This window comes from Haliaeetus leucocephalus, unplaced genomic scaffold (assembly GCF_000737465.1).
Source record: "Haliaeetus leucocephalus isolate CR32 unplaced genomic scaffold, Haliaeetus_leucocephalus-4.0 Scaffold228, whole genome shotgun sequence".
Taxonomy (NCBI): Eukaryota; Metazoa; Chordata; class Aves; order Accipitriformes; family Accipitridae; genus Haliaeetus; species Haliaeetus leucocephalus.
In genome coordinates, this window is record NW_010972664.1 from 18142150 (window position 1) to 18164581 (window position 22432).

The window sequence follows — 22432 nt, forward strand, 5'->3', positions numbered from 1 at the left end:
CAGGAGCGGGGCCGCCGCCCTGGCGCTGCCGGGCTGCCTGCTCTACACGCGGACCGGCTCGGCGCCGCACCTCACCCGCGACACCCTGCAGGCGGTCGGCGGCGTCCCCGCCGTGGCCCAGCTCAGCCTGTCCGCGCTGTGAGTACCGGGGAGGGGGTGTGGGTGTGTGTCTGCGGGCCCCCCGCAACGCTGCCGGGGGGCAGGCGGGCTTCTCGCTTCCCCGGGCGCAAGGCAAAATGTCCAAGTCGATTGCCCCGAGGCGAAGGGAGGTGCAGTGACTTAGTAGGAAGCAGGTAAAAGGTAAGGGAGCTACAGGGCTGCGTGATTTTTGAGCGTCTTTTGGCCAAACCCCTCTTAGCGGCTTCGCAGTCATCTTCCCAGCAGAGTAACCAGCTTTAGAAACAGCCGACTCTCAAAACTAGTTAGGTAAGAGGCAACCGAAGGGGAAGATTAACATTGTAAAGCTTGTTAGAAGCTCTCCCCTCCCTCGCTTGTCTAGTTGTTGAGTGATGCATGTTAGTAATGCTGCCCAGAAAGTCACAGTGTGACTTCATGCTCTCCAGCAAGTCAGTGGTCAGTGTGGGTAAAAGCTCTGCCTTTTTGCCACAGAATTACGAGTGCCCCGGTTTGTAAGCTGTGATCCTTGAGCTCTGTGTCTCTGGCGTTTGGTTCCGTCTGTCCCTGCTTTGCTGTCTGGTAGCTGGATGGCAACTGTCAGTGCCTAAACCAATCCAAGTTCGGACAATGCTTAAGTATGGAAACAGAAGCCTTTGTTATGAAACCACTGATATTTCTTGACAGTTGTTTGTTTAGTTAATGTGTTTCTGTATCTGGTTGCAGGGCAGAACTTCATGAGGTCCTGGAAGAATACAAAGAAGGAGCTGCAAAATTTATAGGTAAAGTGTGTGTGTATGTGCGTTTGATTGTATGTCTGGAGAGATGACACAGGTGGATCCCACTGGTGTGTTTTTAGGCAGTACAGCAGGCAGAAAGATGTAGGCATAGGCTTTCCACGTTTAGGCATTTTCTCACTCAGAGTGGTCCTAAGGAAGACTTGAAATAGTATGTTGTCACTAGTGTGGCCAGAAATCTTTCAAACAGGCTACAAAAATATGTATTGCTTTATTTCTCCTTTTCTTCACCCAGTCTTTTCCTTGGGGGCTTCAGCACTGACTGGGATGGGCTTAGCCCAAAAATTGAGACTAGAACTGAGAGAGGTTTTACTGTAGCCCCCAGTCACTGCTGCAAATGAATCTTGCCAGATGCGATTTCTGACTTATTTTGATGAGGAGAATTAGAAATTCTCATGAAAATGGCCTTCCCCATACAGCTTTTCCAATAGATACTCTCAGGAAATGTATCTGCTCAAGCTGGCTTTTTTGATTCTCATAAAATAGTTGGTTTCATCTAAAGATTTCCAACAGGAAGTCTTCATCCAGCGTGAAGACTCAACAGGCAAAGCACCCCACATCAAATCAGTCTCAGCTGGTGGACACTTCTGCCTCCGAGTTCTTCCTGTTCTGAGAAGATGTTAGGGGAAGGGCCCATGTTGGGTTTGCAGGAGTTTTGAGGAACTAAAGAAGCAGGTGGAGAAGCTCATTTTCCCACTGTTCTTTGTTCCTGTCAGTTTAGCAGTTGGACTGTACTTGCTCCCGGCATTCTTCTTCCATTTTTCCATGTTAAAGAGTCAGTTTTAGGAATAAACTCAATTTTACTTATGGATAGTCAAATGCAAAAAAACAGTCAACCTTGTCATAGCCCTCAGCTATTGCACCAAGCCTTTGTGCTCTTCATCAGTCCCTGTACTCCATTCTTGGAGCAGTTCCTGAATGAAATCTTTATCTTAACACCTTGGTGGTAAGAATGAGTAAAACAACAGTTCCTGCGTTTGTGACTGTCCTGGGTTTTTCCTCTGGTTGTTGTAACAGATCAGTAAAGGCCTGACTGCGTGCATTATGCAGCCAAGATCACTGTTGTCAGGCTCGCATGGCGAAGGAACCTGAACGCACAGTGAATGCAGAGTTAGCATCTTGTGTGAATATCTGTATCATAGCCTCTATTTATATGTGGGGATGTTCCTCAGAGAGCTGGAGGATGATCAGTCAAGTCAACAAGCTTCTCTGGGATGCTTCATTTGTCTGCGTATTTCAGGCTACACTGGGTATAGGGTAAATCCTGTTGAAGTGATGGCATGTCTTTAATTTCTATAATTGACAGACTGTTTTTTGTATATGGAATCTAGCAGACTTTGTAGGAAAAAGACCTTCTGAGTTGCTAATGCTTGTATCAAAGCTGAGGTATTTTTATGAATGTTGTATGTGTGCCAGTTCCACGTACGTTATGAATGTATAAAATAATGTAAATTACTATAATTTTTTAAAATATTTAAGCATTTTTGTCCTGTATATGGAGACCAAGCTTTTTTTTTTTTTTTTAAAAAACAAACAAAACACATCGAAAGTTTGGACATGCATTTCATTACAAAAGCAAAGTTATGGCTCGGATTTCCAAAGGAAGTTTGCACCCAAATTTCAGTAAGCTTCAACTGCTTTGGGACAACTTACTCCTTCAAGAACAATTGAAAATCTCTTTATCTGAAACTTCTTGGAGGCTTCACCAATTCCAGTGACTATCTGTGAAGAGAAAACTGTATGTCATTGAGACATACTGTCTAGCTTTCTGACATATGAAACCTCCAGTCTGGCAGGGATGATCAATTTCTCATTTGTGTAGCTGATCTGTTCTCTCACTATTTGTTGTCCTTCCTTAAAAGTTCTAGGCTCGAGGCTGTTGCTCAGTTCAGATTGTGTTAAATGTCAGATGTCTCCCATGTATCAGTGGAGTGGTCAAGTGAGTCAGCTGTTGGATCTGGCAGACTTTAGTAGCAGGAGTATTAATCAAGAAGAAACATAAATAAATCTCAAAGGAGCTATGTAGGCTGCAGAACCAAAGGGTATTGTTTGATGGCTTGTCCTAATGCTGCACTCTCCTCCCTGCAGCTAGTAAAGCTGGGGAAATAGTCTGCTGCCTTTGGTGCTGAGAGATCAAATTAACAATATTTTCTGTGTCAGAATGGATGTACTTGTGTGTGGGAGAATACCCTGTTCCCTCTTGCAAATTTACAAACCACATCTTTGCGTTAGCTTTGTTTTGGTTCATGAAACTCTGTTCTGTGTCTGTTGCTGCATTCTCAGGTATGCCAGACGCAGTGCTGTATTGCTCCCTTCACGACCCGGTCACTCCCTGTCCATCTGGCTACAACACTAACAAGGTACAGTAGCTGTAAAGACTTGAAAGGGTCTACCTGAAGTTCCCAAAAGAAAGCTGCCAGTCCTCCCCTCATCTGTGTGGGTGTGCTTAGACAGCCACCAGATTTGTTATGCTTTATCGAAAAATAAATCTTTGCACAAAGAGGAATGTCATTTACATGCTCATACCTCCAACTAAATAAAGCTGGACACTTTCTTACTTGGCAATGCATTCCCTGAACAGTTAAGTGGCAATTCAGATAAAAAGGAGAGCTCTGGACTCCCATGCTGTTGCAGTTAATATGGTAGTAAAAGAAAATACATGTGTTTTAGCTTATATTCTGTACAAGCTTCTGGTGATGCCACTGATAAGCAATAAACCTGAACCCCTATGTGTGTGTTTACAGTCTGCTACAGGCCCACAAAGGGACTGTAGGGTTAGGACTTAGTAATTCTGCAGGAAGGTGGCTCAGCAATCCAGGAGTGTGTAGTGTTGCAGATGTTTGCCCGTTCCATCCCACAGGCACGCATGTGCCCTGTGCAATCCAAACACTACCTGCTGCCTGCCACAGCTTTGGCCTGGAGGGGCCACTCCTGGCACCTGCTGAGATATGGTCAGTCCCAAGGCCTGTTTGGGGACGATCATGTTTGGTGAAAGGTCACTGAATGACATGGGATAACTACAGCCATCCAGTTATCGGTGTGTATTCTTTGCTGCTGGGAACCAGGCTGAGTCCCATCTCTCTGCAGGGAAGGAATTGCCTGAAGCTTGTCTCACCGTTGTGCAGCTATGAGGTTATAGCAGTGATCTAAACTTGGGTATTGCAGGTTTGGTTTTTTTTAAGCTGATGAAGATTTTTGTCATCTTGTTGCAAGGCCTTCTGCAGCTGGATCTGTGCTGACAAATACTTATGAAAGCTTTTTGAAAGCAATGGGACAGGAAACTCTGGATTCTATGCCAGAAAGCCTGGCACAGGCTGGATTTAAATAATCATGGAGTAAAGCTCAGTTCTCTGAGCTATTTTATTTATTAAAGCAGCTTTTTTCCTCTAGAGAGCAGAATGAAGATAACTAGACTTGATTACATTCTGTGCCCTTTGGCTCAAACAGTTCTGACTTTCCTCCATCTGCCTTCACCAGCTGTTCCTTGATGCTCTCACATAAGAGGCAGCAGGTACTAACTGGCCAACATGCTGCTGCAGAACAACGTATAGCTGCTGCGTTCCAGTTATTCTGCAGGTACTAATTTGGGATCTCCCTCCTCTGGATTTGCTTTATTTTTTTTTTAAATTGGAAATTTGCAAAAATGTTGTTACTTTGGAGACTTCTGTCTGTTTCTTTGTTACTCAAGTTTAGTGAAATTGGCTGATGAGGCCAAAAGTGATCGGGAAAGATGGATGGACAAACAACAGATGTGTGGTGTATTCATGCAATCCTTTTGTTTTTTGTGGAGACCAGACAAAAAAAAAAAATTGTTCTGCTCATATTTTTTGCATCAGCTGATCAAATTCAATCTGTGAATTAGTATGCATGAAAACTGCACTGCTTAATCTGTCTGTCTGCCATAGGCTAGGAGAATGTGTTTAAACCCTCAAGCCCCCAGAACTCCTCATAACAGTTCAAGCTATAAGCTATTTCTGATAGCTGAAAACCGTCCCTTATTTAAAAAAGCACTAATGGCATTAAAGATGAAAAGAACTAACTTTTAAAGGGCTGGAGCCCAATACTTAACCTACTTGAATACCCCTTTAAAATTTTGGAGCAGCAGTGACACAAGTCTAACAATAATACAGCAAAAGCAGCTGCCAAGCTGCACTCACAGATAGGTTAGTTACAGATTCTGCAGAATAAGATGAAACATGGTAGCGTGCATAGTGGCAGTGGCTGCAGTAACATTCTGTGAATCTGAATGTTCAGTGAATTGAATGGTGGCATCTGCTAGCTCAGAGGTGTTCGGGTAACATAACCTTTTTGTGCAGGTGCTTTTGTCTTGCTTTAAAATCTTTTGAGGGTAACAATGGAAGATGGGGGCCCACATGCACACACAGAATGGAAAGCGTGTAAAGAGACCGAGATGACCGTGTGTGAAATCCTGATGAGTACCTGCCATTTCTTACGTTGTCTCGGTTTGAAAGCTGTGTATTTCTTTTGCTCTTGGCATTTCAATCCCTTCTTAAGTGGCTGGATTTGGGACCTAAAATAATACTAGATTCTAAGATTAAATTGCCTAACAACCTTATATATTCTTCCCCGTGTGTCTGTGTGATTTATATATACACATATATTCACATGGGTGGTATGAATTCACTGCTCTGATGAGGAGAGTTTCTTGGTTTTGCATTGTGTACAGAAAACTAGTGAGCTGTATTTCCCATTGCAGCCTTTGCTGCTTTTCATGAGATGACAACATCAGTTTGATGGGAATTAAATTTTCTCTTCTTTTAATTTTTTTTCCCATTCTGCCACTAATTTGTGTGATGATAGGCCAGCTGCTCTATCTTGGAGACTTCCAAACATGTGGAGAAGTCACTGTGTTACTCTTTGGTAAAACCATCAAACTCATCCAAGAAATCCCAATTCAGACATTTATCTTTTTTCACTCATTGTGCTAAGTGCAGCCGATTATCTGAGCCATGCTCCTGGAGAACTTACCTATGAAGTATCATTCCAGTACCTGGCGTTTCACTAGACCAATTCCTTCTCTCTGACCCTTAAGATCCGTTAACCTTTGCAACTAACGTTCATCCCTGTTCTTCCTTGACAGACAGTGTCCCTGTGGGGAAACTCAGGGCGCATGGAAATGACAGCTTCCAAGTTCATGGACATACAACGGGCCATCCAGCCAGACTGGTTCCAGTGCATCTCTGATGGAGACACCGTTTCTGGGGAAGGTGGTAGAAAAAGGGCCAAGAAGTCTGTGGATAGGTCGCTTTCCTTCCTGGATGTATGCCTACAGCTGCTAGAAAAATCACCGGTAAGGTCCCCAAAGTATCGGGGCAGTAGCACCACAGCTGCTTTTTGGTCTGTGCTGCATGCTGGGCCAGTTCCAGGATGTGATTTAGTAGGAAATCATGTCACGTGTATGTATCAGAGGATGCCCAGGTGACAGTCCTGGACGAGGTATAAGCAGTAGCACAGTGGGCTTTCCTTCTGCCATTCTCTTCACTCCTGCACAAGAACACTTATCTCTACTAGTTGAGAAGAACTATTTTTTAAAAATTTTTTTCCACTTCTGGACTGAGGTGCGTTTCTTTCACTTACCTTCATGCTGTATACATGGGCAAAGTAGGATCTTCTCATTCAGATTGAGAAAACCCATCTTTTTGCTCTGAAGTCCCCTCAGTTTCAAGTGAGGGAGGACTTGCTGGAATTTGCCAGTGCTATTTTTTATTTCTTCTAGCAGCTTTGAAATTTCCCTCCCTTTTGGTGAAAGGGGACATACTATCTGAGTCTGTACTACAAGGGAAAATGGGTGACAGCAGCTGATGTTGGTATCCCCTGAAAGGCAATTCCTTGTGAGATCTGGTGTCCAACAGCCAGGATAATGGCACCTGCTTTGTATTCTGCACTGACATGGGTAGTGCTGAGGGGCCATCTATAAAAAGCTGTGTACAGTGATGCTCTGTGGTTATTGCCTTCTATAGGGAGGTGTGAAGAATGGCACCAAAATTCTCAATGAGTTAGTGTCAAGGTAAGGAGCAGAATCTTGTCTCTCCTAATCCTATTTCTGCCTTACACTTGGACTTCACAGTGTCATGTGGGGAATAGGCTTACATGGGATGAAACACTGTGGCTCTGGCAAGTTCCTGGGAATGTGGGCCTTAAGTAGCAGGCATCTGGAGTCTGGGCTGTGAGATGTCTTGTGTGTCTTTGGCAGAGCACACTCTAACACTTGTAGCTTTCTCCTGGGCCAGGATCTACAAGGAAGTGTGATGTTTGGGGCAATTGAAGGTGGAGATATCTTGGAAGAGAGGCTCAGATCAGCCAGGGAGACTGCCAAGCGACCTGTGGGTGGCTTTCTGCTAGATGGCTTCCAGGGATGTGCCATGGCCAAGGAGACCAAGTTGAAACTGATAGCTTCTGTCACAGCAGAGCTGCCAGAGGATAAACCGAGGTAAGTTGTGTGGGCAACATCCCAGGAAGTCCATCTGTCCTATTACGAGGAGCGTCTAGAGGCTGCTGTGCAATATCACTGTAGGAAATAATCACTGTATTGCACAGCTCTGTGTGTGTGCCAGGCTGCAGTCTTCAGCCCTTGTTTCAATTTTTAGCTGCAAGTGGCACCAAGCTGTGCTCACGTTGTGGGTTTGAGTATTCCCCACATTTGGAGAATAACCAAGATTTTAGTTCAAGTCGTCTTTACTTTTTTTGGAAGAATTACAGGTAGGATATGTCTGGGCTGCTTGCATTTGGCCTCTGAGGCCGTGGTTTACTTGAAGTTCAGCTCGAATAAGAACATGATTATCAGCCTATTTTACAGAGACCTCTTATCAGATAAACTGTCATATTTCCAGTTCTCTCTGGTCTGAACTGGAGGAGAGTAGAGAAGGGTGCTGACAGAACCAGACAGTGCTTACACGATCTTATGGCAGCCAGCTCTGACCTAGTACCTGAGGCACTGAGCCTGTGAACTACCAGAGGTGATACAGCCTAGCCCAAACCAGTTGTATTCTTTGCTTGGACTAGCACAGTGTGGGGATTGTTGTGTATTCAGAGTTGTTAGTTATGCCCATCAGATCCATGCCAGAGACTGGACAGGAGTGGCAGCATTCTTGAGTCTTACAAATGACTAACTAAAGACTTCCAGAAAATGTGTGCTAATATTTGCTAGTGGTTCAGAAGTGGGGGTGTTATTTAGTGTTAAATTGAGCTTGCTGGCTTTTGCATGGGTTGCTCTTACAAGAGCAGCTGCAACAGAAGTAGTATGGGTACTTTTTTCATCATTTCCTGAAGAGAGTGACTCAGGCCCCATTGTCTTTCTGTAGCTGTGCTGCCTTCTGCTAGCTGAGCATTGCTCTGACCTAATGGAGTTCAAAAGGAAACAAAATGCAAGAGCATGTGTCTGGTGTTGCAGCTTGTTCATGCTTAGTGGTGCCTGGGGTTTGAATTTTCCTGACAATTAGAAGGCTTGCTGTGTTGTTGCCATCCTGTCTGGTTGAGCTACTTAAAAGATCCCCTGGGAGCATTAGAGTCCAATCTGCTCAGCTAACCTTAGTGGCTACCAGTGCATCTGCCTCATCTATCACATAGTTTGCTTGTCTGGTTAAGACAAGTGTTTCTGACCTCTTTGTAGGAAGAAAGCTGGTTAGCCCTAGGGGGTCCCGTAAGTACCTCAAGTGAATTTCAGACAATCCTGCTTTCCTGAATCACCCTTGCCCTTCTGGCTGGAGAGGTTGTTTTGCAGCTGTGTTCTACCCCAATATGAAATTCTCTAGAAGACAAACATTTCCTGTGCTTCACCCAAGAAGCAACTGCTTTTTGTGTGATGGTGAAATGATCTTATGAATGTACTCTTTAGAGTCCTTTCATGTACCTGAAGATGCTGAAGTCTCTTGGTAAAGTTTATTTTCCTTTTCAATAGCATCAGAAAACTTGCAAGAACAAATGTTTGTCCTTACCTGTGCAAAGATAAGTTTTAGCAAGGGTTTTGATCATATATGCAGAGCTACTGTTCTAACTATTGAGTATCATTTTCTCCCTGCCATGAGAGCCTGAAACGTAAGACACTCATGCTGTAAACTTCTCCCGTCCTTATTCTGTGCTCATCAATTTAATTGGAGTACTTAGAAAAGTAACTAAAAATGGCACCTTGTGACTTCATTTATCAGCCCCTGTGTATTTTCCTAATTATCTGTTTAGATCATTGCCCTACATTAGCTTCTACTGCTGTCAGCCCAGCCATGCACCTGCAGGAGAGCAGGCACTGCTCTGTTCTCTTCTGCTTCACCCGCCCTCAGGGAAGCTGCCAGCTAAATTTTGCTAACAGCAGGATCTCTATTACCATTGATGGCAATCCAGCTGGGCTCTTTCTGGCTCTTAATGCCATGTCCCAGGAGATGTTATAGCCCAGGTTTTTGGGTAAATCATTTGAGCAGGTAGAGTGTAAAGAGGAGGGAAGAATAAAGCAAGGAACTTTTCTCTTTCCAGTGACATTTCTCATTAGTCCATTCTCCTCCAGGCAGTTCTCCAAGTGCTATATGATGTGTCTGTCACCAGAAGGACTTGCATCTTTGACCATCTACTGCTGTCTCTGCTGCTCTTGATCAAGTCTTTTTAGACTGTCTCCTAAACAGTTACCAAGCAAAGGGGTCCATGTGTCTGGAAACTGGTAGTTCCCTGGGGCAGAAACATGACCAAGGAAAATACCTGTTCTACAGCTTAGATTTAGGTGAATTTTGAATCTAAGTCTATTTATGTATGTGTGAAAGAAACCAAATCACTTCAAACACCATGAACAGAATGAGGTTTTTCCACAGTAAATGAGGGATTATTGCTGTCTTCCAAATGGCAGATAAAGAAAAGCCTGCCATGTACTGGATAGGTTAGAGGTGGGGAAATGGAAGCACACAGGATTCTGAGTGATGACTCTTGTACCCACTTGCCTTTAGTTAGCAGTTGCAGGGATAAACTACACATGCTGCAGGTTTGTCTTTTCCTTCAGGTACCTGCTTGCTTCTACTCAGAATATTCTAGATTTGTCTTCTTATGTGTCTCTTACAGAATCATCCATGGTGTAGGCAAACCAGATGAGGTACTTGAGTGCATTGAAAGAGGAGTGGACATTTTTGAGAGCTTCTTTCCCTTCCAAGTGACAGAGCGAGGCTGTGCTTTGGTTTTCAGTTATGACTGCCATCCAGATCCTGAAGCAGCAGGTAGGCTTCTTGATGGTCATTACAATTTTTACTGTATCAGCCAGTATTGTGGCAAGCATAATTCGTGCTTTGGAGGAATCTATATTTGAGGGGTTTGTTCCTGAAATAAGTGCAGTAACCACTGGAAAAACAGGGATTCCACTGTTAAGTGTTGCTTTTGAAGGTGTGGTATTTTGGTGTGAAACCTGTTGAGGCCTCAAGTTTGCCACAGCCTAGGATCTGAATGTCTGATTAGCCAAAATATGCTCCAGTATTTCTTAAACACTTACTGAATAGAGGTGGTTTTGTTTGACACCATTGATAAATTTTCTGTTACCATTAGCAGTGAAGGCTGGACCTATTAAGTGGAGATCTAAGATACTTATCTCTAGAATTAACTGAATATGTGTCTGGTTTAATATATTTGGTTTTTTAAGTCCCTTCTTCTTTCTAGCTGACAGAAGTTAGGGATCCCATTTCTTTGGGCAGCTTTCCTCTCTGTACTTGCATTCATCAGTTCATATCAAAACAAAAAGATAAAGATGTTCATAACTCATTACCTCATTATGCTGTGAGATGGGAGCATGTGTATCACCCATTAAAGCATCTATCAAATGTGTTTCAAGCAGCTGTTTTGTTTTGGCCTATTAAATGTTTTTAATACAGAAAAACATTTTGCATTTTTCCTCCTGGGTAGAACCTAGCGGCTTTTCATGCCTGGATAATTCAACACCAGCTGAATAGAACAGAACGTCTTGTTTCTTTGTGCTTGCTGCAATTTTTTTAACCCTTCTCTTTGTTTGTTGTTCTTTACCTTGTCTCACCTTATTCTTAAATCATAAGATTCTGGGTAAGGACAATCTCTTTGTTCTGTGTCTGTTTAACGCTCAGTAGACATGGATTGTGCAAACAGTAATACTGATGTTTCCAGATACATCTCTTGCTTAAGAACAAACCTAAAAATGCGAACCTACAAAATTATGGGGTGATTTTTTTAAGATAGACTGCTGAAAAGGCAGATATGGAATCTATATCTTCTGCATTAGTGCTACCAGCCTCTTTTGATTCCAATTGTTTATTTAAAAAAAAAAAAAAAAAGCATCTAAGTCTTTGAGCCTGCTGACAGCATGGAAAGTAGAATGATTGAATGCAGATGAGTTGCCTGTCTACTCTAACAAAATCTCAATAAAATCAATTTGTTCAGATGATTGCATTCTATTCAGCATGCAGTTCAGACTGGAAATATTTTTGACATTTTATTAAGAATTCAGCTCAGTAGAGCAGCAAAAAGTTATACTGTTGTTTCAGCTCTAACTCTTCATTAGGTTTAGTAGATTAGTTTTCACCTGTCTCTTGCTGTTTTAATCATCTAAAATTGTATTTGTGTTAACTAACCTCTGACAATTAAAGAAAAATAGTTGCTTACTGTAGGAAAGAGGTGGAAACTTGTGGCAGGAGTTCCCATGTGGCGAGAGAGTAGCAGAAATACTTACTGTAAGGTTGCTACCCTTCCTCTGCCCTTGCTGTCTGTTCATAAAAGACTGTTGTCTTTTTATTTAAAACAGTTTTAAAACAAAATGGAGCCCAGGACCTGGAGAAGAATGGTGCTGAAGAAGACCAGGATGAAATCTCCAAAGCTGACCCAGAAATGACACCATTTGAGATATTTCTGAAGGACAAGAGGTACGTGAGTTTGTGAGGAAGGTGCCTGCAGCTGTGTCACTAAATATGATGCTTTTGTCCTCTGTATTTGATTGCGTGTGGTCAGTAGCTGGATGGGAGACTTCATAAAACATGAAGGTATTGAAGACAGTACTTCTGGACATTGAATGGAGAGTGTTGGACAAGCGTTCTAGCTTGTTATCAGACAACAGTGTATGGCTGAAAGCACTGTCTTTTGCCTGACCTAAAGCCAGGGATTTTCTGATCGTTTATCCAGCAGACATACTGTAGTCATAACTATGTTCCAGCTGAAAGACAGTAGGTTCACAAAGGTTACCTGGGGATCATTTTGCTCTTCCACATCTAACTTGGGTTATCTAGGGATGCTAGATTTTATTTAAACTATGGAGAGCCTCCGCTTTCTGACTCAGTTTGGGCAGTCGCAGAGCAATTCTGCAATTTCTGGATACTTCACAAAAACTTTGGCCAGTGTTACCAGCTGTCCTTCCTTTTCCACAGCTACCGCTAGGCTGTCTAAGTAGACAACTGTGTTGCTTTGCTCGATCCTCTCTCGACTTTGGTGCATCTCACAGTAGAGGGAAGTACTGTTTTGTGAATAGTGGAATTGGTAAATCCTTGTTTCTGATAGCTTCCTCCTTCATAGACTCTGTGATAGCTAGTTAGGCATGTCTTGCACTGCAGCTTTTCTGTCAGGGAAGGCACAGATAAGGCCTTTCTCTGCTGTTAGCTGTGATGTAGTCAAAGTCATCCTCTGACTTAGATGTGTGGCCTTTTGCCTCTGTAGTGAGTTCTGGCATGATAATTGAAGTCCTTTGTGCCAGTGGTGCTGGTCTTAGATGTCAACACATCTTACAGCAGCTGGATTCAGGCCCTCAGGACTTCAAGGCTCAGGTCCCTGCATAAGGCCATGTAGTAACTGGATACTTTGTATTGCTTGGATGGGTCTTCTTACCTTTGATGTTATCCAACATTGCTTCCTCCTTAGATACCAAGATGATTTTGGTCCTTTGCTGGAAGGATGCACCTGTTACTGTTGTCAGAGGCATACTCGTGCCTACGTCCATCACCTCCTCGTGACCAATGAGCTGTTGGCTGGTGTCCTGCTCATGATGCACAACTTCCAGCACTACTTCAGTTTCTTCAGTGCCATACGGGATGCCTTAAGAGACAATAAACTGGATCAGCTGAAAAAGCTTGTCTTCAGGCAGGTGCTTCAAGGCCCAGCAAATGTGAAGCCAGACCAGTGAGTTCAGAGAGAGGATAGAGCAGGTTGCAGGCTACATCCTTATCCAGTGGGAGTGTGTAAGGTGGACTGCCAGCAGGGTAACCTGGACCTGTTAGTCCTAAAATGCTTTCCTTCCTGGAGGGAATTGAAGGAGACATTTGAAGATCATCTCACTTCCTGGCAGGGAAGGAAGATCTTATTCAAACGTCCGTTTTGGTTAATTGGCTTGGTGCATTCTTGGGGTATGGAAGAGCCTGAACAGCTCACAAGACTGGTATGGATAGCTTTGTTTTCAGTTACTTACTGTTGGTTTTCCATGTGGAAGGACAGAATTATTGAACTTGCAATTTGAAGAAGAAGCAGAGCATATGCTTAAAATTAATCCAACTGCCTGGAGGCTCAGCAGCTGTTTGGGACTCTCATTCCATACCCAGCGGATATTACAGGTAATTATTTTTCTCGAAAATCCTAATGGTGTGGTTGTCCCATCACACAGCTCCTTGATGAGAGATCCCACCTCAGTCTAACACGCTGTTTCTTGTGGCCATTGCCAGCATCTGTGTCCCTGAAAAGAACTGACTGGATGTGCTGCTGTGTTCATTGCCACAAGGGACTGTATGTATACTTCTCTCTCAGGCTGCCTGCAGTGCAGAATGTTCTCTGGGCTAGGAGGAGCTTCTTCACATCAGCCTGGCCTTGAAAACCCCTGCCTCGGGAGTCCCAGTCTGTGACATGAGAGCCAGAAAGAAGAGAAAGTGTTTAATCCATGTCCTGCTATAGAGTTTTTTTTGACTGTACTCTTTCACCTGTATGGACTAAGATTTCACTCCTGCTCTAGCATGTGAATGATAATGAATGTACCATTCTTTCCAGCTATCCTAGCACTGGTCAAATAGCAGGCTACACAAATGTCAACGTGAGATGCAGCTGTGGAAGGGATGTATTGCAGGAAAAGTCATTTAGAAAAGATTCTTGTGGCTCCTTGTTTTAAAATATGACTTAGTTATGTCACATTCCTCTTATTCAGTTTTTTTAATGCCCCTTACTTTGGAATCCTGGATTTATTAATTTTATGTTACAAAGCAACAATAAAAAAATTTTATTATTTGTTACACTGGCTCCTCAATCTGTGACAGAGGTGGTGTACCAGAGAGCTTGAGCGCAGTGCTTAAGAAGATATCTCCTGGAAACTTGACCTAGCAGCCTGATGGAGGATAGTGATTCATCTAGGAGTAGGATCCTGTCATGGAGCAGGGGTCCAAATAATTTGTTTCAAAAGAACGCCATAATAGACTTGGAAGTGTTTAAGAGCCCTGCCTGTCCCTCTCCTGTAAGAACTCTACTACCTGAATTAAGCTTAAAAAACCACAGTTAAAGTTGCTGGCCTTAAAGCAATTAAGGATTAACCTGCAGTTTGCTCCTCTTCACCACTTCTTTAATGTTTTAAGTTCTTAATAGCTCACATCAGAATGACTTTACCAATGAGTATAAGGAGTTTTTAGCTTCCCTGCCAGCATTGCCTGTGCATCCCTATCTCCTTGGGCAGCTACACAATGATGTCAGAGTCCTTTCTACCATTCCAGCCTTATCCACTGCATTGTACTAACTACATTTATGTTCCACAGGATCCTAAAGAAATGGTGCAAAGACTGCTTTACTGTTGTCTTTAAACAGAGATTACTGGGAATAATTCAGCCACAGAAACTATATAAAATACAGGACTAACGTTCTCACTCCAAGAAGTACCTTATGATTTTTAATGTTGATGCAGTACTGGGAAACTTGGAGATGGTGTCCTGGATATACAGCATGAGGTAGAAGGTCTGCCTATCTTAAAGGGCCGGGAATTCTAATGAAACAAAAATGTTTTGTGCTTCTTTCAAGAGGAATGTAGGATACAATGGTAGTGTTCAGACCTTGCAATGCTTGTTTCTGCAGTGTCTCATTCTGCAATGTTGCAAGTGTCAGTGCAAAACCTTATGGGAGGAGACAGTGACTGTTTTAAAACTTCGCAGTCACTGACACTTTTATATCCACATAATCACCAAAATGCATGAGTCTGCCCAGCACTCATGCACCAAAACGCTTGTGTCCAAGAGGTCTGTCGGGGATGCTCTGTGAAGACATAGAGGATAAGGGATGCTAGCTATTGTGTCCTCCTCCCGTTGCCTGCATTCTTCTTGGATTGGTAGCCTTACTGCTCGTTTTTGAAGTAACATTTTGTATCCTTTGGGAGCTAGCTGTGATCAGTCTCCCCATCCCTCCCCACCTCTGTGAAGCATTAGGATTTATTTGTTTTTCTTTGTCTCCTGACCTGGGTGTCCTGAGAAGCTGCACATTGCTGTACTGGGATCTTAGTGACCTGCTAAGCTAAGTGTCAATAGCATGCCGTTCTCAATAACCCTTCTGTTCTTCCTTCTGGCCTTCCGGTCTTTCCATACTGCTGTGTTCCTGTTCATTCTCCAGTCATACCAATCAGTTTTTCCTGTTACGGTTCTCTGCTTAGCTTGTGTGTGTGCATGTGTGTACCAGAGCTGCACAAAGTGAACAGTTTCCTATTGGGCAAAATTTGACCAGCTGCATCTACTCATCATGTTAAAAACACAGTAACAAGCTGCGCTAACCCTGAAACAACCTTAATGTGTTGTATTTATACAAGTTTTCGATCTGTCAGTCCTTCTAGTTCACATTGTAAAAATTAAGCACCATTTTTCATGCTAACTTAGAAAATATTTTATTTTATGTCCAAGAAGAGATCTAATTTCTTTCAAAAACAGAACTCTTGCCCTAATATGGGGAGGAAACCTACGTGAAGAAAACTACACTTTTCATGGAGAAGTGAAAATTGAAATGAATAAGGAGTGGAACAATTTCTGTGCTAAATTAACTTTACTTAGTGCAGAAGACTGCAAAAACATCCTTGACCGCCCCAAATGGCAGAATACAAAAGAGCAGAGCAGAATACAAAGGAGATGCTGTGTTACAAAAACATTAGACCCTTGAGTGTCTTTCCCTTAGCAACTTTTAGTGTAACCTCTCCCTTCATAAAGAAAAATCTTTCATGCTCTTCTGTTTCTGATGAGAGTAACTGGCAGGACCACACGTTAAATGCTAAGTCCTGTGCCTTTCTGACCACTTCATCAGTATTCTGCTCAGTAACTTAACTCCTTTCAGAGCTATTTTAATATTGCAGACTCTTTAGCAATTTCAAAGGTATGCTTTAAAATGTGTTAAGGAAAAAAGGAATCAAATTAGTTTATCACAAAAGTGTTTTCTCCTTCAGGTATGTAATTTCTTCCCACACACATTCACCCACCCTATCCATCTTCTAAATTACTAGGACATGGTGTCCATGACAGGTTGCATCAAGCCTTGTCTGACAGTTTCTAGGTCTGCTCTTCTGTGGCTCTACAGGATTGCAAGAGCTGCCCAAGACTGGAAGTGTTCCAGCAGGGTGTTCAATTTATTTCTACATCCCTTAGGTCCAGAGGGCTTTCAGATCATGGGATTTCTATGCATAGAAAAATCGGTTCCAGGTATGTTTCAGAGGTGCTTTTTTAAGCATTGGGTAGCTATTTTTTTTTCTTCCTGAACCCTGTTGATTTTTGATTCATAAGCTGAGTTGTCAGGCAAAGGGCCCCAATAAAATGTTTAAACCTTCCTCCCAGTAATTTCAGAGAGGTTTCCTCTGTGACATGGAAGGCATACACAAAATAGATGATGGTGCAGGCCAGTTTAATGGTCTTATTTGTAGTACTCTGGGGTCATCTACATAATTCACTAGGGTCCTCATCTCTTTTCTGGTAATGCAGCACTCACTTCTTCAGACTATTAAAGCTGTTCAAGCACGTGTTACCATCCTTAGGCACACTCTGTAGGCATGATAGGACTTCTCGAACAAAAAGAGAATGAAGTTAAATCCCTTTGAGAAGTTGGATTTAGACTGGCAAAATCGGTGCTGACACAAAAGTGGTTAACATCTTCCTGCAGTAAAATGTTCTTGTTTCCCTGTTGATGTTGTCGGTGTGAATGGTGTCTGTTAGAGTGCCCAGTGTCCTCCCCGGTGGCGTATTGGCTGGGAAAGGCAATACCTTCCCTGCCTCACAGTGAGGTGATGATGAACTGCCTGGTTACTTCTACATCTGTCATCTGTACGATTTAATTAGACTGGTCAGGTGAAGGTGCAACACAGTGGGATGCTCTGTCACGCTTCTGATGTACTTCCTCCAGCTCCTGGCCTTGCTCACTGCCCATCATTTCAAAAACTTCAGAGAAAGCCTGCTCTGTTCAGCAGCTCTTTGTGTGTCTGAACACCTTGCAGAGCTCTTTGGGAAGTAGGTTTGGATGAGAAGGGGTTATCTCGTTAACCAGGGTTATTTCAAACTTCAGCCTGAAAATTTAAGAACTTATGTGGTGGGGACAGGGCCATATATAAAGAAATGATAACTAGAGGCATCTGGATCTGCCAGACAGCTCAGGATTAGCCAGCTTCCTGTCTTCCCTATCCCCCTGCTACTGTGTAAAGCATTTTCTGGTCAAGGGGATGGCCAGTGCACCGGGAAGGGCAATGGCTATGGTTCACGCCTGCAGCAATACAGGACAAGGTGTATCTCACGCGTCCATACTTGCAGAGCAGGTTGATTTGCAGACTGGTGGTCAAGAAAAGATCTAAAAACTACAGCCTTTAGATATAATGGCCCAGCACAGATTTTCACAAAAGAAAGGAGTGGTTTCAAGGTCCTCGGCCAGAGTTCCTGGACACATTCCAGCACTCTTGTGTGTGATACCTTCTGCTCTGGAGTTGACTGCCTTTCTGAGGTACTGGACGTGGATGGCAAAGCACGACGTGAAGGTGGCTTTGTAGCAATGCTTTGTGCTCATTGCTCCCTTCTTCCAGAGGAGAACACCTGGTTTGCCTTTTGATGAGGTAATTGGGGGAGGTATGGAAGTGATGAGGCCAACATCTTGCACGAAGTCAGCAGAGGCTGCAAATCTGTCCTGAGCTTTTTATACTGCCCTTCCCAGACCTGAATGCAACCATCTACAATGTAATGTCAAATTTAATGCTAGTCTATGCCAAAAAACAGCTGAGGAAACCAGCCTTGAGGAACTGGGATGGGAGAGAACACAGAGACTGGCAGGCAGCCGAAGCCTTCAAAGAGATGCAGCATCTTCAAGGAAGGGAGCAGGAGATGGAGCATCTGGAAGGAAGGAGCATAGGCAAACAGGATGATTAGGATTTGGCAAGGCCAGCAAAGAAAGGAGTGGGAGCTGTGCAGTGTGTCCACGTGTAGCATTGCCAACACCGAGCTGCAGAAGACACTGGCATGTGCCTTTTTACATCCCTTGTTTCATGCACGTCTTGAGGAGGAAGAAGCATTCTGTTGTTGTGCAGGAAGTTAAGCAATGGCTGCTGTTCTCCTGCTCACAAAGGTAAAAGGCTACAGAGCAACACTGGTGGCCTTCAGACCTGAGGCTGAGGGGGGACCGAGTGTTGGACTTGCCCCTAATACCTGGGTCCCCTGTTTGCCGCAGCCAGTGCCATCACAAATATTCCAGGGAGTCCTACAGCGTTAACAATCGACCCAGTTCCCTCTGCCTGTCCTTCACAGACAGACAGAAATGCTGCTGCCTCTCAGCTGAGGCACCACAAGGTGAGCAGTCCACCTGCATCACAGCCCTTCTGCCATGACATAGGGTGGCAGAAGGAAATGTAAGGTCCCATAGTAAGTGTGCTTCTGCCCAGTGGAAAGTAGCCTTTATTTGTGCTGTTCAGTTCACCATGCTCACAGCTGCGGGGTAAAACTTATCAAAACTGACAAGAGTCCCCAGGGCAAGGAACCAGAAAGGTCTCCCCCACATCATCAAACATACAGCAGCCTGGTGCTTGTCTCGCTGAGATGCTTAAATCATTATACTGAAATTAATTTTTAATTATGTTCGTTTTCTTCTTTGGCTCTAGGGGTTTTCTTTTTCTTTGCCTCACATTTCCAGAGGCATTCGGGGACGAGATGAGACCAGTGACTGGCAGAAAGAGATTCACTGAAGTGTGGCCAGAATCATGAAGGAGGCTCAGGAGAATTCCTCACTTGGGCCTGGGAGAAAGAGCATCCCTGTTGGAGAAAGGTGTGGTTGGCATCAGAGCTGATGGGTTCCCACTCTGGTGCTTGAGGTGGTATGAAACCAAGGATGGGTGGCATGAGTGATGCCAGGAAAGCAGAACAAGAAAGGTCACTGCTCTGTCTTGAGTTGAGATTGACTGTTTGTAGAGTAACAGAGCACAGCTGGATCAGTGGCATTTGAGATTGAAAGGCAGGATTGGTCTGGGATAGATCTTCTACCTCCTGTTCAATGTCATTCAGCAAGATGTATGTAGCAGCTGATGCTGACTTTGAAGAAGTACTGTTTCAAATCCCTCACACCTTGAATTGCCTGCAGCCTTTTGAGCCTTCCTTTGCTCCTAAGGCAGCAGGTCAGCTGGTAAGATACCACCAGAAGATGACAACTACGTTAATTCATTATTACCATAAGATAAGGGCATTGGTCTGGGAAAGAACTGATGTGCCCATTCTCTTTGGGAGATGAGACGCCTCACAGCCAGGAGTGTTTGCAGGCTGAAGGCTGCCAAAGCCTGTCATCACTTCGTGAGCAAACCATCACACACTTGGCTGAAATTAATCAGATCGGTACCAGCATCCTCTGCGTGTCCGTGATTCCTATTTGTAGTTTTCTGAGCAACAGCATATCAGCAGCCAGCAGCCTGTTGATCCTTCCTCGAAATGCTGGCATTGATTAGGCGTTCTTCAAAAACCATCACGTCAGTAACAGTGACTGAGACAGGGCTTTGCGTTGCAATAAGCTTAAGCCAAGCTCTGTCTCGTCTAAGGCTGCCCCTTGCAGAGGAGCTGCTAGCCTGAGCAGGTTGTGCTGATCCCAGCTGTGGACAGAGGACCAGCCTAGGGAAGCAGGTCCCCAGATCACTCTGATCCCCCTCAGAGAGGCTGCAATACAGCAGACTCCAGGTGCGCTCTCTGCCAAGGGAGAGCTGCTTGTGCTTAGCCTAACAGCGGGGTCCAGCTGAGCTCAGCTGAGTAGCTGGCCAGCCCATCCCCTAAGGAGTCTAGGGAGGATTACCTGGGGAAGCGAGGTTTTCTGCAAGAATTTGCTTTGTCTTTACTGTAGTCTGACACATGCGCGTTTTTAATGTCTGGCTGCAGCTGGGATTGTTAAGACGTGTCCAAGAGCTGCTGCAAGGTGCGCTGGAGCATGTTGGCAGAGCAGTGTCACCTGCAGAGCAGCGGGACCGTGCCAGTGGGTGAAACCCACCTCCTCCGTCATTTCCTTGCTTTCCCAGCACGGCAGCCTTCCCTCGTGGAAGATTGTTGTACCTTCTGCCCCATGGGCCTTTGTGCTCTCCTGCTTAAAGACTGCTGCGTGACCTGGTGCCTGTCGTGCCTGCTGCTGCCTCTGAGGAGGGAGAGTGTTTTATGGGTTTTTCTCTGTTTTTGTTTTACAATGTAAAACTTAACATAAGAACTGCTGATTTTAGCTCTATATGGCTTCAGTTTGGTGCCTGGTACCATTTAAGGTTTTAGTAACTTGGGTAACCTGTGTTTTTTTGCTGCTAGATCTGAAGTTTAAATTGTGGCCCTTGAGAACACAGCTGAGAGCCATGGGGCACATGTGGGGCTCTGCTCTGTGATGCACATCTCCTGTTGCACCTGAACCCAAGTAAGCCACAGAAGTAGTTACAATAACCACCATATAGCAGCCTAAATAGAAATTTTTGGTGGTCTGTGAAGGGGTGGCAGTGAGCTATGGAGGTGCTTTCTGCTTGCTTCTGCCTGCCATGCTTGTAGCAGTGAGTGACTGAGAGCTGCTTGGGGTGGGTTGTCTTGTCTTGCCTTGTTTTCAGATGATCAGTACTCACCTTAAATACCCTCTACCATCATGGCTACCACATGGCAGCCTGAGGAGAAGTTGCAGATTGAAAGGCACCATGGAGAGCAGGTTGCTGCCTGGCCAGCTGTCCTTTCCAGCTCAGAGTTAGGCTCTTGCCACTTACTCTGAAGAACCTCTTATTCTGAACTATGGATTCATAATCCATTTTATTTACATATTTTATGCTCTAAAAAAAAGGCGCCTCAGAGCTGCAGCTATCGTCGAGGTCCCCCGTGTCCCTCCGGGGAGGGCACTGGGAGGTGCAGGTACACACCTGGGTGGGTTGGTGCTGTTCAGGAGCCCCCGAAGAGCAGCATCCCAGGCGGGAGCAGCAAGCTTGATGCATGCAATGTGTGGCACACCTACCACAAGCGTACCCCTGGGGAGCCCCAGGTACATGTGGAGAAGATCCGGGTCTCCGTGGCCTTGTCCGAGCCAGTGTGCGGTGCTGCAGGAGAGCTGCATGTGGCTGCTAACCTGAGTGAGCCTGCTGAGCAAGCCATGGGGGTATGCGGGCCCAGCAGCTCATTCGTATGGGCTCCTGCAGCTCAGTCGGAGCCTATGGCTCTGCGAGCTGGGACACATGTCTGCCTGGAGAAACGGAGGCAGGGGATAAATGGTGTTTTTCAGTCCATTTCTCAGGCGTGCTGTAATTGCGTCTAGACAGGCAGTACTTGGATGACTGCCTTGTACCTTGCGGGGGGGGCTGCTGTTCCCAGTGGGTTTTGCCAGCTCTCCTTTGTCTCCAAAGGGTCTTCACTCTCCTCCGCTACAGTAGAGATGCTTCCTGGCTATTCTGTCTGCTGGCTCGTTTACCAATGCCATCCAGCACAGGGGACCTTAGCTATCCCATTCCTGCTGCCTGGTGGAGCAGAGTGTAGGTGAGCACAGACTGCAGGACCCCTTGCCGCGCCTGCACGTCTGCTCAGCTGCGCTGTTGGAGCAGGTTTCCTGACACCCAGAATTATTTACAGCCTACAGCGGTCTCTGAGCTCCCTCTTTCTCTCTGTGGGAGAGGACCTTTCTGCATTCTCCAAAGGTTTTTCTAATGTGACTATCAGCATGTAAATGAAACCCTGCACAACGCCTGTGGCTCTTCAGCAGAGCACAGAGTAACGGCTAACCTCTCCTCTTCCAGCTGTTGTGGAGCCAGGGGAAAAGCACCAGCAAAGATGAAAATGGTGTAGAAAATGAAGGTTAGGAGGAGGCATTTCAGCTAAAAGATGAGGGAGTGCGGATTTTTCTACTGTAAATAATGAGTGGGGGGTTTGTGAAGCACAGGTCCTGGGGGGCTCCTCAGCTGTCCCTCTGGCTTGCTGGGGAGGACAGTGCACCTTTGTGCAATCAACTGGTTGCACCTTTGATTGCTTCTGTTCCTTGGCCTTTCCTGTGAAGCCACCTGTGTTCATACTGCCACAGTAAAACTGGGCATGGAGCTCAAGCAGTATTTGAGGGAGGGGGAGAGAGAGATGGTTTTATTTTGG

General features: G+C 44.7%; 1 protein-coding gene across 1 annotated transcript in view; it reads left to right on the plus strand.

The window, feature by feature from the left end:
* The window catches only part of QTRTD1 (queuine tRNA-ribosyltransferase domain containing 1), a 14103-nt gene extending 60 nt beyond the window's left edge, over nucleotides 1-14043 (plus strand). The window contains 8 exon segments of the mRNA XM_010567427.1: nucleotides 1-138; nucleotides 841-896; nucleotides 3195-3271; nucleotides 6013-6222; nucleotides 7163-7362; nucleotides 9969-10120; nucleotides 11665-11782; nucleotides 12768-14043. The exon segment at nucleotides 1-138 is cut by the window's left edge and continues 8 nt beyond it. Of these exon segments, the coding sequence (XP_010565729.1) occupies nucleotides 1-138; nucleotides 841-896; nucleotides 3195-3271; nucleotides 6013-6222; nucleotides 7163-7362; nucleotides 9969-10120; nucleotides 11665-11782; nucleotides 12768-13029 (1213 nt within the window). The 3' untranslated portion in view covers nucleotides 13030-14043.
* The last annotated feature ends 8389 nt before the right edge of the window (nucleotides 14044-22432 follow it).